This window comes from Gopherus flavomarginatus, chromosome 10, assembly GCF_025201925.1.
Source record: "Gopherus flavomarginatus isolate rGopFla2 chromosome 10, rGopFla2.mat.asm, whole genome shotgun sequence".
Taxonomy (NCBI): Eukaryota; Metazoa; Chordata; order Testudines; family Testudinidae; genus Gopherus; species Gopherus flavomarginatus.
In genome coordinates, this window is record NC_066626.1 from 7,903,669 (window position 1) to 7,921,625 (window position 17,957).

Sequence of the window (17,957 nt, forward strand, 5' to 3'; positions counted from 1 at the left end):
TTAAAATCCAGGCCAGGTCAAATTCAGGCCTGCGCAGGCTAGTCTGTGTAGCGAGAGCTGCTCAGGTGCGGGAGTGAAAAAGTCTCATTCCCCAGTCCTACACTGGGAACAAACTCACATCTAGTGACGAGGGACAGAGCAATGGTGGAGTGGTGCTGGATCTTCTCCAATGGCTGTAAGCAAATTCTGCATGCTGACCTCTCTAGTCTGTTCCCAAAGGACAGTATTTTCTCTTCTCCTGACAAGTTTACATTTACATTTTTCCCTTCCAGTTTTCCTGGCACCAAACTGTTCCGGCTGCATAGAGCGGCCTCTCACCGAGAATGTCACAAATGAGTCCACTAGATGTGGACAGATGTGATTGTGTGTGTGAGCAGGGGGCAATTTAAAGGGTTGTTCCTTAGCATTAGCTGTGTCTGGGTTTGGCAAGGGTGTGACATGATGGATAGCAAATTTCAAAATTAGGTGACTATATTTTTGGCGCTGATTTTACTATAGTATCCATATTGTATGTGTGATAGAGAAACTGATCTGGAAACATTTACCTCACCTTAAATAGCTCCACATAGCTATGTCGCTTTCTCACAGTAACAGGGGCATATTTTGTAAACTGTTGGAGATTGGGATCTAGCCCCTGCCTCACTGATGTCCAGCATAGCTCAGCCAAAGGTCAGAACTCCACCATGCATTCACTACCCGGAAGCCTTCACGATGTCAGATGGTGCCGTAATTAAAGATGACACCTCCTGGTTAGAAGTCAGCTCCCAGCCCTCATCATGTGCTGTATTGGCTTGCTGTCACTGGCTGCTGAATTCTCTTTCCCAAGCAAACACAGGGGAAATCCTTTGGTGAGAAGGGCTTACAGCAGTCTGTGGCACTCGCCACCTCCATTACCCCATTTCTGTCTTAAAATACCATCTTCTCATATGTACAAAATCTGTGAATGCTATAGAGGCCATCTGAACTGAGGTAATTTGGGACATAATCCTTCTTCTTTCACTTAGGGACATTGTTCTTAGACACTGTAGGCTGAATATAACTTCTTATATTTAGTTAACTTATTATTGAATGTACCTGATATTGGGTCAGCCCAGTCCACTGAAACCAGTCTGACTTAAATATCTGCACGTGGTATATCAGGGTCAAGATGCTTTTCGTCATGGAGCCATTTCCAGAGATGTGCTATCTGCACACAAACAAGAGTCTCTGGATTTTTTTAGTGAATCATAGAATATCAAGGTGGAAGGGACCTCAGGAAGTCATCTAGTCCAACACCCTGCTCAAAGCAGGACCAATTTCCAGACAGATTTTTGCCCCGATCCCTAAATGGCCTCCTGAAGGACCGAACTCACAACCATGGTTTAGTAGGCCAATGTTCAAACCACTGAGCTATCTCTCCCCCCATATTTGCAATTTAAGCCACAGTTGGGTCCTCTGATCTCCAGGTAGTGTACATAGGTGCAACCCATGTAAATCAACCCCATGATTTACCCTAGATGAGAGGGTTGCTCCACAGGACGACCACAGGGCAAAACTTTATGTGAAAATAATTTTTTTTGCTGAAGAGAGCAGATTTGGGTTGACCACAATAATTTGCAGGCTTGGGCAGACTGTGGCAAATTGTTTTGGTCAAGCAAAGAAAAAATTTGGAAATGTCAAAATGATTTGTTTGGGCATTTCCGAACCAAAAATATTCTGAGTTTTCATTTTGGAATTTCACACTGTTTAAAAAAAAAAAAGTTAAAAAACTCCCAAACCTTTGAAAACTAACAAAATAGTTCATTTGACCCAAAACACTTTTGCTTCAACTTTTTTGTTTCACTCAAAAAATTGAAAAAGGTTTATTTTGGGTTGCGCGGAACCATTTTTTTCCCTTCAGTTCTGCAACTGAACCAAAAAATCACTTATGCACATGGTTCTCCATGGGACTTGATGGGATGTTAGCAAGCCTTTCTATTTATGTTCTAGTCACAGCACAGTCCTTAGTGACTAAGAGCCAGGTGTCACAGAGTGGACTCGATACACCCTCCTGGTGCAGGGGATGTATAATAGGGTGGAGGGACCCCAGAGGCATTGGCAAGGGAAGCAGAAAGAGTTTGCAGCTTTAGCTCAATGAGCTGTCCTGATCCTTCACTGGGGTCCTCTACAAAATATACTTAGGACCAGCATCAGAGTCATTGTTGGCTACAGTGTGTGCTGCCCTATCTGGAGTATAAAGATCCAGTTTTTGTCAGTATATAGCAGGGTCGCCTGGGGGGGGGGCAGGTGGGGCAATTTGCCCTGAGCCCCACAGGGGCCCCACAAGAGTTTTCAGGGCCCCTGAAGTGGGGTCCTTCACTCGCTCCGGAGGCGCCGGAAAACTCTCACGGGGCCCAGGCCACTGGAGCTTCTTCCACTCCGGGTCTTCAGCAGCAATTCAGAGGTGGGGGGTCCTTCCATTCCAGGACCTGCCGCCGAAGACCCCAGACCTCCTAAATCCTCTGGGCGGCCCTGGTATACAGATACAAATCTCTTTGCTGAGGTTATAGCATAGAAGCACATACCAGACAGCGCTCCCCACCCTAGCAAGAAATGATATATTAGCTGGATAGATTCACCACCAAGACAGCCCAGACATGGAATCGGGGTTATAAAACCACAGCCTTTCATAGAAACACTATTTATCTGTTTAGTAGAACGCTATTTATTTTCAATAGCCTGCTATGTAAAAAGCACTGCCTATTTCTGAGCAGTTCGGTATCAGCCACAGGCAAGACAAAATCCATGCCTTAAATGGCAGTGGTGAGGCAGGCAGAATCTAGTGAGAAGACTTGGCCCTGGAATTCCTGCACTGATCCAAGTGCAAAACGAAGGTTAATACATCTAAATACAGCCCATGGAGTAGTGAGGGCTGATTGATTAGGTACAGATAAAAATAAAGTCATGTAGCAGCTACACTCTATCGATAGGAACAGAATTCTATGGGACCCTGAACTTTACTGTATCAGAGTCAATGGTTGTCATATAAGTGGATTTATATTACAACTCCCATTGAAATCACTCGGAGTTAGGCACCTAAATACCTTTAAAAAGCTGATCCTTGGTCATTTATTTTTCTATTTATTAAAGAATCGTTTTGTTACCGAAATGTCGGGTCTTCCTAGCTGAGAGCCAGATAGGGATAAGGAAAGGTTGCTTTATTCTGCAGAAGAAAGGAGAGTTCTGTACCTTGGTACAAAAACACTCTACTCCATACAAAAACCAAAAATTTTTTATACACACTCACAAGCTTAGGACCAGCTTTAACTGCCTCAAAACTAATAAAAAAAAACAGTTCAAAAGTTCAGGCTACTGTGTCCCTAAGTTGTCCAATTTTTTCTAATAGTTGCCAGCTATTATAAGGCTACTAGCTGTTAGGGGGGCTGCTAACTGTCACAGTTTCTCTTCCGGTTATTTGTCAGCAATGGGAGAGATCCTGGTCTTCTGCTCAGGCTCTTTGTACTACAAAGAAGAGGGACACAAAGTTGGCTTGAGGCACTCCCATTGTGCAGGCTCTGGTCCAAGGAGGTGAATTAGGGGGCAGGAGTTGTGTGCTATGCCCTGGTAATCTTGGTCTGGCATAGCAGCCACTTGGAAGCCATCACCAAGGAATGCAAGTTAGAGCAGTCCTGAAGCTGCCCTAATCTGTGGGTCCAGTTGGCCTCTAAATTAAAGAGTGAAGTTTAAAATTGGCAAACAACCGTCTTTGACACCCCTCTGGGGTCCTGTGTCATGCACAGATCAGTGGGACCCAAGCATCTTCCTCAATACTTCCAGTTGTTTGTTCTCTTTTGTTTCAGAATGATCTTTTCCAGCCTGCCACGGGATTAAAAATCACACGCAGCACACAAAAAAACAGAAAATAAAATCAATTAGTTGGGGAGGCGAGGAAGGCTGATGTTCTAACTGTTGCAATATTTCCTCATCACTTCGGAACACGGGTAACAAATTCATCATGTGTTTATGTAGTTCATAAACAGCTGCAAGAGGGAAAGCAGGCTAAAGCTAATAAATGCCTTTCAGGGCTGGCAATATTTGCATTCAGTTTTGCAAGACATTCACAGGATGTGAAAGCGGAAATTACTTTTTACATGCTTGATTTTGCATCAGATCAAGACTACATTTTTTTTTAATTTAAAAACCTTTGCCTTCCTTTCCAGTATGAAATTTAGCCTAGGCTTCTGTAAAGTACAGTTCAATATATAAACAGGATTTTCAGAAGTGACTAGGGATTTCAGAGGTTTCAGAGTAGCAGCCATGTAAGTCTATATCCACAAAAAGAACAGGAGTACTTGTAGGGATTTGAGGTAACTCAGCATTGGGGCTCCCAGCTTGAGACCCCTTAAAATCAGGCCCTTTGGAAGGTGTGGCAAGTTGGACATCAAAAACTTGAGCTATTCAGCTGACTAGTCACTTTCAGAAATCTCTGCCTACATGCATTACAGCTGCAATGTTTTCAGCAGTCCTCACCTTGATTACAAATTTTAGTTAATGTTAACGAAGCACAGAAGGCCCAAAGAGTAATTCTCCTTCCCACAAAATGTCCTACTGAGCATAATGGGCCTAGCTGGCCAAGTAAGAACTAATCATGAGAATACATGATTGTGGGGTCAGACCCCAGCTTCTATAAAGCAATTCTACATCAGCATTGAGGATAAAGGACTTTTTCTCATTTAAAATTAGAGAAATCTCCTAGGGCAGTGGTTCTCAGACTTTTGTACTGGTGACCCGTTTCACATAGCAAGCCTCAGCGCAACAACCCTTATAAATTAAAAACACTTTTAAATATATTTAACACCATTATAAATGCTGGAGGCAAAGTGGGATTTGAAGTGGAGGCTGACAGCTCGTGACCCCCCGTGTAATAACCTCGTGACCCCCTGAGGGGTCCCGACCCCCAGTTTGAGAACTCCTGTCTTAGGGGCTGAGTATAGTTTCTCTTCCAGTTCTTTTTAAATAATGAGAGAGCCTCCCTGCCTATTTTGTTGTTGCTGTTTTGGGGGGGGTCGGTTTGTTTGGCTGTTTCCAGGCTTGGAGACTTTGACAGCACCAGGGTCCCAACCTAGCAGACTGGAGGAATGAATGGACATTTGCAAGCTCATTTCTTAAGCTTAGGCATATCCTAAAGAACAAGACTTAATAGTCCCTAAGCTCTGTTTTGGAGCATGACCCTGAGCTGTGCTACTGAAACTCTGATTAGAAAACAGGTCTGGTAAAGAACTCCAGAGAAAAGATTCCAGTGGCAAGCTGATGGAAATAAATTATACCGGTAGGTCCTGGAAGCTACTCGGGGGGCTGGAATGTTAGAATAAATCCCAGGAGATCGATTAAGGGCCTGGAGATGCAGTCATAAGTGTGCGATACATGTAAGTATCTTTATCACAAACCCATGCAATTTATCACATTGTCATCACACCCCCCCACCATGTATGCAGTTGTGTACTTCACGCAATTATACTTCTGACTCAGAATCTGGCATATATAAAATCAAATCTGCTCTTCATTTGAACTGTGGGGGGGGGAGGGGTTCCCTACTGTGATGCTTTAAGCTATATTAAGAGTCTTTCTGTTTTATGATCACATATATCTGAGTATATCTTTGCTAAAAGAAATTCCAACGTGTCAATCGGTTCAACCGCAAACTGTCCATCCTTCCTACCAGAATCACATTGGAAATTTGTTGGCTGCTCTGGTTAACAGTTCTCTATGGCTAGCAGTTTATTGTCATGTATAATCCACTGATGCTAGGAACTGCAATTCTGAGATAGGAGAAAGTTTTAAAAGCACTTTTCTAGTGCTTGCCATTTCTATCCATTGTGCCCTACAAGTCTGCAATCAATACAGATCTTTCAATTCAGCTTTGTTGGACTTTGATGGACTTCTGCAGCCAAAAGCTTTTCCAGGCCTTTGGGAGAGGAGAGTGTTGTCTTAAAAAACAACACTCCAGCTCACTGCTTTTTGCATTCCAATCAGCCAAGGTCAAGTATAAAAGCCAGCACTTACACATACAAAACCCAATCTACTCCAAATTCTGGTGCTCCGTTATGGAATCCAGCTGGTAAGAAGCTGTCTGATCATGGTATGTGTAGGTAGTTAGTTCTCTGCAGCACAAAATCTACATAGTTAGGTTGCACTCTCTCCTCCTTTTTAAGACTAACAATGAGTCAGCGGATATTCTAGATCAGTTGACACACAGTAAAAGTCAACTACTGTTTTACTTTGTACACATCAAATTTCAAATTCAACTTCAGGATTGTTTCTGCTGTACCGTAGCTGAAGATTTATGAAACTGTGTATGTTGATAATGTAGAATAACAGCTTGCGGTTATTTCGTGGACCAAAAAATACATGAGAATCTTAAAGAGTTTTGGAAAGAAGGAAGGGTCTGATTGTCAAAGGAACTCTGGTTTCAATCAGATGTCATGTGGACACACATCACCCTGGAGGATCAGAGCCTTAATGGGTACAGGCGATAGAAATGAGTCCTTTTGTATATTGTTGATGGGGCCCACTTGTTCTTTTTGATGTTGCACTTTGTACACAGACACAACCTCAGTGGTCGGAGAAGAGGTTTCTTCTTCTAGTGCCTTTTATTAAAACTCTCTGGAGCTGCCTGCTTTTTGAAAGCATCATGTAAGTAATATTTTTGTGCTCACCTTCTTACTTCTCCTTTACGTGCTACAGAGCCTTATTAGTAAGCCCAGATCCAAAGCAACCATCCTCTCTGCTTGTTAAATTAGTTCCTGACCATAGAATATCAGGGTTGGAAGGCACCTCAGGAGGTCATCTAGTTCAACCCCTGCTTGAAGCAGGACCAATCCCCAGACAGTTTTTTTTAAAACACCCCAGTTCCTTAAATGGCCCCCTCAAGAACTGAGCTCACAACCCTGGATTTAGCAGGCCAATGCTCAAACCACTGAGGTATCCCTCCCCCTCAGTTTGACTTGCTTCTTTGTTTCTTCTTTCATAGTGAGGGAGTTTTCATTTCAGTGTCAGTTGGAGGGATATAATGTGTATTAGTCTTCATAGTTAGCCTCTATCTTTTCATCTTGGGTAGTTGATAGTTGTTCATCAATTCCACATTATTTTAGTGGCTCTCTCAGAAAAGCCATTTGGGGGCAATCATTACATTCAGCCCAGACTCAGATGCAAACCTAGAAGTTGGAAGATGTAGCTCCCCTTGCATATGCTTCATCATACATCTTTGCAATCCCTGGGCCCTTAGTATTTATGGGAGTGTCTAATGTAGAGCCCTGCACAAATATAACTTTATACCCGCGGGCAGAAATTGGTATCCACAGAACCGCAGGGCTCTCCAGGAACCGCAGCAGTGAAAGGAGCAGAACATGGGGCCGCCGCTCCCAGGAGCCAGCACCCTGTGCCAGCAGCTCCTCCAGCGTGGCTGTATCAGTACCGGCCGCAGAATTGTGCTCCGGCGGGGCTGTACTATCCCCAGCCCGTCCACGCAGCTGTCCGCATCTCCTGTCTGGGGGCGTGTGTGCTGCTTAAACACAAGAGCGCAACCAGGGACAGTTGCCGGTGGTCCTGTTGCCCACCCCACGTTCTGCTCCTTTCGCCGCTGTGGTTCCTGGGAGACCCCTGCAATTCTGCGGATACTGATTCCTATCCGCGGATATCTGCATCTGCAGGTATAAATTTGTATCTGTGCAGGGCTCTAGTCTAATGGATGTTTATAGCTCTGTCTTCTAATCCAGAGAATTCAGGGAGCCATTTAGGTGTTCGCTTATTTCAATGATTTACCATAATCAGGGCCATACCAAATACACGACCGTGAAAAAATGCATCACGGACCATGAAATCTGTTCTTCCCCGTGAAATCTGGCTATTGTGGGCAGGGGGAGGCAGTATTGCTGCCCTTCTTTCTGCACTGGCTTCACAGCTGAGTGACTGGAGACTGGTGGCTAGTGGGAACCATGTGACTTATCCAACCAATGCACGACTAACCAACATATCTTGGAGCATGAATATTGGACTTTTGCAGTGATCTGTTCATAAGCAATATATGCAAGGAAATCCTGCTCAGAGCTAGTCCAGAAGGCTAAATTATGCACCATGAATGATTTACGGTACTCTGTGCTTTAATTCTGACTCAGAATGAGATTCCCAAAGATTTGGCTATAGCAGATAGCAAAACAGGGTCTCTCCAGTTTTCCTATCAGGCTAAATTAACTTTGACTGTTACACAATGGCACGTCTGCTCTAAAGTGATACTTCCTTATCAGTCCAGTCCTTTCCATAGTCCTCTAGGAGCATTTTTAAACCTCCTTCTCTGATTAGCTTTTCACAATACACAGCATTTTTGTTGCTAATAAGTGATATTATCTGGTCATGTGTCAGGTTCTGGATTGTGCAGTAATTTGCAGAGGTGCTGACCCTGGCTTTCCTTTGCTCTTTTTTCAGTACTAGTTAAATCTTTTAATTTCTTTCATGCGTTTTCCTGGCTCCACCTCCAGGCAATGGATTATAACCTGCAGTTCTTGAGAGACTCTAGGTCGAGCTAACCTCCCATTGACTTTTAGAGGACACTGAAGAGTTAAGCCCAGAGTAAAAGCTGTGTTATCCGGCACTTTACCAACTGGAAAGCTCTATAAACCGGCATTTCTGATCTTCATAGAACATCCAGTTTATAGTCTGGTTGGTGCGGGACCAGCAGGCTCCCTCTCTGGCTCCACTTGGCTCCCCAAAAGTGGTGACATGTCCCTGCTGCTTCTAGGCGGAGGAACGGACATGAGGGGTTTGGAGTGCGGGAGGGGATGCAGGACATGGGCCCTCAGAGTTTGGGTGCAGGAGGGGGTGCGAGGTGCTGGATCTAGGCAGTGCTCACCTCAGGCAGTTCCCTGCAAGTGGCAACACATCCCAGATGCTCCTAAGCGGAAGTGTGGGTAGGCAGCTGTGTGTGTTGCCCCTACCCCACCCCACGGCCAATGGGAGCTGTGGGGACAGCGCCTGGAGCAGGCATCCCACACCCCTGCCATGTCCCAACCCCCAGTCCTGAGGCCTCTTTCATACTCAAACTCCTTCCCTCTTAGTTGACTGGAATTTTTTACTTACCAGCACTCCCAATTCCCTCAACATGCTGGATAAATTGGAAAGAGTCCAGCAGAGGGCAACAAAAATGATTAGGGGGCTGGAGCACATGACTTATGAAGAGAGGCTGAGGGAACTGGGATTCTTTAGTCTGCAGAAGAGAAGAATGAGGGGGGATTTGATAGCTGCTTTCAACTACCTGAAAGGGGGTTCCAAAGAGGGTGGATCTAGACTGTTCTCAGTGGTACCGGATGACAGAAGAAGGAGTAAGGGTCTCAATTTGCAGTGGGGGAGGTTTACGTTGGATATTAGGAAAACCTTTTTCACTCAGAGAGTGGTGAAGCACTGGAATGGGTTACCTAGGGAGGTGGTGGAATCTCTTTCCTTAGAGGTTTTTAAGGTCAGGCTTGACAAAGCCCTGGCTGGGCTGATTTAGTTGGGAATTGGTCCTGCTTTGAGCAGGGGGTTGGACAAGATGATCTCCTGAGGTCCCTTCTGAGATTCTATGATTCTATGATAACAAAGCTTTTACTCTACTTGGGGCCTTGATTCAGCAAAGCTTCCCTGTCCAGGAAAGCACTAACGCACATGACTGAAGTTAAGCCCTTGGTGCTTCAGCAGAGGAAGTGGAGATCTTGTTTTTGTGCCATTATTTGGGCTTCATCTATGTTGCTTACACAATTCATTTCCTTTCCCCTGTTCCAGCTTTTGTCCTTTGCGTGATAATTTTGCATTCTCCAGGTTATTTTTCCTTTGTTGTTTTCTACTTTCTGTGGCTAATTAGCTTCTTATTTACACAAGTCTCCATGTGCCTCCTACGATCTTGTTAGCCTTTCTTTCTTTTGTCTGTTTCACAGCAGCTCTTGCCATTCATTCTGCATTCTTTCTCAATTTTCCTAACCATAGCTAATTTCTTCTGTGGGTATTTTGAGAGCAGTTATTTTACAGGGAGGCTGTGCTAACTATCTGTTAGTCCAGGGGACTGAGAACCAGAGGATTTTAGTTTAATCTGACTTGATGTAATCTTGAGTAAGTAATTTACTCTCTTGCTAAAATAAGGCTTCCACTCGCCTTAGTAAAGTACATTGATGTTCCTGGATAAAAGGTGTTCTGTAAGAAACATCAGCTCTATTCTAATCCTTTTTCAAACTCCATTCGCCAGCCTCATGCACCACATTCCCTTCAGGATCTTCCCCTGTGGCTAAACTTTGAATTTTTTTTATGTCAGGGTGACTACGGGCTCAATTGTGCAGTACGCTAAGCACTCGTCTGAGCCACTGAGTATTTTCAACTCCCACTGTGGTCGATGGGAGTTCTGCTTGAGTAAGGAGTGCTTCTTTTGACTCACTATGATTTCTCATGTGTCCATCATGTCAATTTCAAGTGTGGGAAAACTGTGCTATTAATGAGCAAATCATTCAGACAGTTGACCGAATTCTTACGAGTAGTTTAGGCACCAGGACCCTAATTAGTTTCAGTGCATCTAACTGGTGCCTGGGGGTGGCACGGATCAGCATTGATGTCGCACTCCCTGTCAGTACCAGGTCTGGGCCAGGCAAGCTAATGATCCAACCAGCGGATCAAATTCAGTGATGAATCCTGGTCACGTGCCACCTGAGACAAGTTGCGCATACGCTAAGCAGAAGATTTGTGTCTAAAGCTTGCAGTAGACAAAAAATTAGCCAGACAAGCTGGGTCTGATCACAGTTTGTTTTCTGAATTTTGTTCAGACCTCCTAATTAACTGAAATGAACTTTAAACTGTGGCCATATAGCACATAATGGAAAAGGAGGAGGTGGCCACCATGAGTCATGGCTTTAATTGACCCCGTCTCACACAGAAATATATGACTGGAATGCTAGGCTTGGACTGCTGCTGTTTAGACTTCTTTAGTCCTTTCATACTTAAAACATATGGAAATGGTCCTGAAGCAGAGCTCTGTATACAAAGAATCCTAAAGTTTGGCTGGGTTTGGAATCTCACGTATATCTCAGTTTTGCAGCTGTTCATTTCTTTGCACCAAAATCCCTGATCCAACCCCTCTCCTTCCCCGCTCCAAATATCAGTGTCTGAAATCTGGTGCTGACTTTGGTATCTCAGACCCATCCCTTTTTTTCAATCAAAGATTCAGGCTGAAGTTTGCAGAGGGAAGAGAGTCTAACTAAAACTTGCAAATAAAAAGAAGAATTCTCCTGGAGAACTGTGGAGATAAATGTCTGTCTGCCATAAAGGGGGTGCCACGGAGTTACCGGTTGATGCTCTGGAACTGCTCCCCACCAAGCCAGTCAGGACTCTGGGGAGCCTCCTCTCCCTTGGAGCAGACTTGTTCAGGGCAAGAAGCTCACACGTCTTCACCTCCTGGGTCTCTCCTTGGAGCATTCAGCATCCTCTGTCCCTCTGTGCCCTTCCCATAGCGAGCCCGCCCCGGCGGGGTCCTGGGGAAGCCAAAGGGTCCTGCACCCCACTTTGTAGTCAGACGTGACTCTCAGCCAACCAGTAAAACAGAGGTTTATTCGATGACAGGAACAGGGTCTAAAACAGAGCTTGTAGATATAGCGAACCGGACCCCTCGGCCGGGTCCATTCTGGGGGGCAGTGAGCCAGACCCCCACATCTGCACTTCACTCCTCGTCCTCAGCTAGCTCCAGACTAACAACCCCCTCCATCCCCTCCTCTCTGCTCAGCTCCTTTCTGGGGCCAGGAGGTCACCTGATCTCTTTGTCTCCTACACCAGCTGGCACCTTTGCAGAGAAGGGGCCCAGGCCATCAGTTGCTAGGAGACAGAGTGCCAGGCATTTAGGTACACTGGCCGCTTCCTCTGCAGCAATCACATGCCCTTATTCCACCACCTAGATATTAAGAACTGAATAGGGGACACTGAGGCACCCACACAGTATTCAGAGAAAACATTAAGAACATTCCCAGTTCGTCACAGGGGGCCTCTTCATTGCTTTTCTTGTCAAAGTGCTGTGGACCATCTGCAGAGTAATAATGCCAAGTTTAGGAATCATAGACTTGTAGGACTGGAAGGGACTTTGAGAGGTCGTTGAGTCCAGTCCCCTGCACTCAAGGCAGGACTAAGTATTAGCTAGACCTTCCCTGACAGGTGTTTGTCCAACCTGCTCTTAAAAATCCCCAATGATGGAGGTTCCACAACCTCCCTAGGCAATTTATTCCAGTGCTTAACCACCCTGACAGTTGGGAAGCTTTTCCTAAAGTTCAGCCTAAACCTCCCTTGCTGCAATTTAAACCCATTGCTTCTTGTCCTATCCTCAGAAGTTAAGGAGAACAATTTTTTCCCTCCTCCTGGTAACAACTTTTTATATATTTGAAATATTACTTTAGCCTAAGAAACAAAATTCACTAGAAACATTACGAAGGGACATCAGAAACCCAATCAATGCATAACCAATATAACATAGAAATAGATCTCATTTGGCAAATCTATTCATTTAGGTCCTGATTCAGCAAGGCCTCTATTCAACAAAGTCCTTAAACACATACTTAACTTTAAGTCAATGGGATTTCAGTACTTACTTAAAGTTAAGACTGAGTTTAAGTGCTTTGCTGAACAGGAATGGAGTTAAGGATGTGCTGACGTGCTTAGCTGAATCGAAGCCAGAAAACGCTTCCACACTAGCAATATGCTCCCTTTGGCTCGGCGTTCTCAAACCATGGTCCGCAGATCATTGTTTCTCTCCAGAGTTTAGAGAGTTGGTGACGGGACACAACCTATTTCTAATATAAAGGACTCGGTAATCCATTTGGCGCAACAAACTGTCAGTCTAGACATTTCTGCAGTTCTCTATGGCATGCTCCTCTGGTGTATTTCCACTAGGAAATCCACATAGGAGTTCATGTTCATTGATTCCAAGGTGAGAAGGGACCACTGCGATCCTCAGGTCTGACCTCCTGTGCAACACAGGCCACAGAACTTGCCTGAATTAAGTCCTGTTTCAGCTAGAGTAGATCTTTCCTAAAAAACAGCCAGTCTTGATTTAAAAATGGTGAGTGGTACAGAATCCACCACAGCCCTTGGTAGTTGTTCCAGTGGTTAATGACCCTCACGGATAAACTTATTTCCATCCTGAATTTGTCTAACTCCACCTTCCAGCCCTGGCATCTTGGATCATAACTTTGTCTGCTAGAGTGAAGAGTCTTTATCAAATTTCTGTTCCCCCTGTGGGTACTTACAGACTGTGACCAAGCCCCCCTTTACCAATCCCAAGTGGTCAAAACTCATGACCAGCCCCCCACCCCCAATGAAATTGACTGAAACATTGTAAGATTTAAAACTAAATAAATAAATGTGGGCATTCTTTTTATTTGCTTTTTATGTTTTGAGTCTTTAGCATGCACTTGGATCACGTTTTGAAGTATTTCCCTGCCACCATGAGGGCTAGAAACTTTCTTTTTAAAAAGGAAATATGAAAGCCAAGATTCCCAAGTAGTCTTGTAACTGCAGGAGCTGCGGTATTCAGGAATGCACCAAATAACATGAAACTTACACTAAAATCATGACAGTTGGTCTCTAGAGGTAGTCAGAAATTTTCCAGCAGTATGATTTGCTGATGGACAATTCAGTTTCTGCAGAATTGAAATTTTCCCCTACAAAATTCATCCTGATTTGAGATGATATTTTGTTCAAAAACTCAACATTTTTGCGTTACTGAAAGAGGAGGTTACTTATCTGTAGCTGGAGGTTCTTCAGGATGTGCGGTCCCTATGTATATTTCACACACAGGGACCATCACTTGAAGAAAAATCCCATTTCCCAGATGGCTCTATTGGCCTCATTGCATATTGCTTCTAGCAATTGGATTAGATGACCTCTCAAGGCCCCTTTGAGCCCTACATTGCTGTGGTTCCCTGGCATTAGCTTCCTTCCTGGATTTGTCTCCCCTCTCAGAGAGTGGGCTGGAGACAGGGCTCCATCAATGCTGGCAGGACTCTGTTCTATTCAGGTTTTTGTCCTGTGACCATAGCTATGGAGGAGGAAGTCTGTTGTGCACTGATCTTCAAGATCCCATGCAATATAGGCTACACCCTTTGTCCAGTCTACAAAGCTGCAAACCCCCACAGTAGAGCAGAGGAAATTCCTTAAGGAGAACATTGCAGTTTTCTAGTGTGAGTCCCCCTCCCTTTTCTTCTGGGTTTTTCCACATAAGGGGAACATCTGGACTCAAGACCCAAGCAATGAGGAATATTTTTCAATTAAGTATTTCAGTTAAAGAAAAGTGTACAGATCCACATTACTTTACTCCTGGGAGAATTCTGCTCCCTTTGGGGGGCACAGAATTCATACCTTTTGCAGATTTCTTGGCTCCCCCGCAGAAAAATGGGGGAGCCAAGAAATCTGTGGGTAACACAGGCCCCTTCCCTGGCAGCCTGGGCAAGTCTGTTGGGAGGAGCCAACAGCAGAGAGAGCAGATTACCATGCAGGGGAGGAGGGAGGCTGGGTGACTGTGCCTGAATCCCTGGAGAGAGACACTCTCTCTCTTTCGCTCTCCTTTGCTGCATCCGGGAGCGGTGTGAAGCAGACTCTGTCCCTGAGGCAGAGCAGATATGTAACAAGTAAGCAGGCAGGCTGCTAATGTTCCCACTGTTAGTGAATTGCTCCCATTCTTGGTCAATTGAGGCTCCTTTACCTTGCCAGAGTGGTGTAAAGGAGGCTTATTGTAAATGACAGTAAGGGACTCCTCAGCTAGGAAGGTCTATGTGCTTTCTCCCGTTTTTCCTGTGCCAGAGAGGCACAATGGGGTTAGATTACGGCTCAGAGTCTATTTTACTTATCCATTAAAAAAAAATACAGGACAATGATTAACAAAACTGTATAACTTTCATGTGTGAAAGTCTGGGCCATATAACGTGACATTCTACTTTACAGAACATCAAACACAAAAATACAAGTAACGTAATTCAAATGAAAATCCAGGATTATAACTGGATTGCAGGGTATTGGTTACTAAGTATTTGTAACTTAACTTTCATGTGTTTAGAAAATCCTGAACAGTTATCACGATTTTCTTCTGTATAGTCATTTAAATAAATTACCAAAATAAGTGAAACTGGTGTGATTATATGCCATTATTTTGACAAATAAAATATGCAGAATTTTGCATTTTTGACAAAATTTTTGGATTTTTTGGTGCAGAAATTTGGATTTTTTTTGGCACAGAATTCCCCCAGGAGTAACTATTTGCATAAAAGCAAACGTGTACAACAGAGTGATGACATAAGTTAGGGACACAGTTACCAGGGGACAACACAATAGCGCTAACACGAGTTTCCTTGTGATTGCAATCCTCTCCAATTCAATGACTATATACTTATCATGAAATAAATGACCCCGTTTTGCTGTAACTACAGTTTATAATTAACTCGTGTCAACACTGCGTTTCTGGATGCAACATGAGGCATGCTGAAAGCGTGTCCATGCAAAGCATATGATGAGATCCTCTCAGCTGGTCAAGTGGATAAGTGAAAAAAACATACTTTCTGGTTACATTTGCCCTAGTCCCACAGTGGCAAAGCTTGCAATAGAAGTGGCCAGAGCAGTGAGATTAAATGCAGGATCTGCTGCATTTGTGCTTTTACCTGGCAATAATCTTTTCTCAAGGGGCGGTTGCTGCATGACTTTCTCTGCCGCTGTTGGGGGAAAAAGTGTTTGGGGATTTGTTTCTAAACCAAAATTTCTTGCCAATCTAAAATTTTATTTGACAATATTATAAAAGAGCAAAAATGGTTAACCCCGTGTGGTACTTACATGGCTTCAAGCATCTGCTAATGCAATCAGCTTCTGTCTCAAATCTATTGGCATTACCGCCGCACCCACCATACCAAATCTGGGTGCAGATCTTGTTTTTGTAGTCAAAGAACCACATAACCTGATACTCCTTGCACTGTGTGCCCATGTCAAAATCCAGCAAGCAAGGATCTGTCAAATCTGAATTTCAAAATGTGCAAACATTAAATGACTCTGAAAGGGTTAAAAGCTGAAAAGGCAAAGAAAGCAAAAATAAATCAAGCATTTAAAAAAATTATCAGTAGAACTGGGCCTGGCCTGAACTCTGCTTGTGCCAGGTCTCTAGTCGTATCTGCACATACTCTTGCACGAACCCCACCAGATCAAACATGCCAAGCAGCTGGTACATGCGCCTCAGATTTCTTTTTTTTTTGCATAGTTTTGCAGGAAATGTTCTATGCTTGTACGTGCCTCTACCTAGCCTAGGACATAAGCGCCAAATCAATGCAATGTAGTAGTCAGGGGCAGACCAGAGCATGGTGAAAGTGCCAGAACAGTGTAAAACATTTCACAGCCCAAGTGAAATCAGGGACATTGCTGTTTGCTGAGGTTTCATGATAAAACAAAACAATTTTTTGTCCTAAATCCAATATTTGTCAAAACCCGATTTCTTCAGGCCAGACTATGAGTGCCACGCTTCACTGGTGAGCAGTTATTCACAGGAGCAGTCAGTGGGAACTACCTTCGCAAATAACAGCTCATTGGAGGTTCATAGTCTGACCCTCTCTAAGCAAAACACCCAGAAACTGGAGATACTAGGGCGGGGGGGTCACAGGGATTGTGCCAAATTGAGCAAAATGTCAGACTGAGATGTCGTTTTGCAGTATATGTGAAATTTCACGATCCTCTCCAGTTTGCTACCAAGCAGATCTCAGCAGAAAAACGCAGCACAGGGATCATCCCTGTCACCTCATCTATTACTGAGGGGCAAGACATGGGCCAGATTGTGCCACTTTAAGTAGGCTGAGGGGTTCTGTACTCCAGGAGCAGCCCTATTCTTTTTAATGGAACCGCTCACAGAGGAAGGTTGCTCCTCTGTGGCCAAGGGTGGCATGAGCTGGCTCAGAGATGCCCATGTCCGAGGGCACAAGGATTCCCTGTGTGCACCAATGCAGAAGAGAGCCACAATGCTCTCTGGGGACAGTCTGTGGGGTTGGGATTGGGAAGAGGCGGACATTTTCTAGCACTGATGGCAATGCTGGGCAGCCCAAAGGGACAGGATGGGGACGAAGGCAGATCACCACCACCTCCAGCCAGTGGCAGCAGGAAACACACCCTGCACCTTTTCAACAGGCCTAGCTAGTATCACTTTGGGAAGCCCCCAGCAGTCCCTGTGGCATTATGCCGTATGCAGTCACGGTGTTTCCCACCCGCCTCTGCTTGGACAATACACCCCCATCGCACGCACTCTGGGCCGTCAGTCGGAGTTGGACATTTTTCCATAGCAGGAATCATGTGGTAGTGGTGTCAGTTTAGAGATCACTGAGGTTTTCTATCTTGGCAGAAAGCATGAAATACAGTGTGAGCTCAAGTACCATAGCAAGAAATTCCTCAGTACTCCAGGTAAGCTAAAACCCTATCAAGCCACTGAGATACCAAGTCAGGGAGGTTGCAGGAGGCTAAAGAAGCCTGCTTCCCTGGAAGGTCAGTGGGAGTAGTGTGACTAATTCCCTTAAGCTCCTCAGATAACAATGTAGGCTGGAATTTCAAAGGGAAAATTAACTTAAAATCTCGTCTCCTTAAACAGAGAGTTCCAGGAGTAAGCTGTCATTTTCAAGTGCTCGGAATGGGTGGTGTTTCTGTGAGTGAATGGTGGTTGGATTTTCTTGGGAAAGTGATGGATGAAACACTTAGGAATTTCAGCTTTACTCTTGGGTTTTCTCTGAGATCTCTAGATAGGGATTGTTTGCTTTCTGTGATCCAGTCCTGCTCCAGTTTACATCAGTGGGAAGTCTGCTGTAGATTTTAATGGGAGCAGGCTTGAGCTTGAAGATTACTGCGCTCTGAAGTGTGTATTCAAAAAACTATTTGCTTTGGCATGAGTTTTGAGTTTAAAGTATATTTTTTTTTAAAAACTCGTTGATTTC

The 17,957-nt window shown here is 44.4% G+C and overlaps 1 protein-coding gene across 5 annotated transcripts in view; it reads right to left on the reverse strand.

Moving 5' to 3' along the window:
- COL6A3 (collagen type VI alpha 3 chain) overlaps positions 1–17,957 on the reverse strand; it is a 114,464-nt gene that overhangs the window by 3,548 nt on the left and 92,959 nt on the right. For 4 of the 5 annotated variants that reach the window (XM_050916464.1, XM_050916459.1, XM_050916463.1 and 1 more), the window contains 2 exons: positions 15,832–16,011; positions 15,663–15,713 (listed from right to left, as the gene is read on the reverse strand). In XM_050916464.1, coding sequence (XP_050772421.1) covers positions 15,663–15,713; positions 15,832–16,011 — 231 coding nt within the window. The remainder of the gene's footprint in view (positions 1–15,662; positions 15,714–15,831; positions 16,012–17,957) is intronic. The other variant, XM_050916460.1, reaches the window with a different exon arrangement.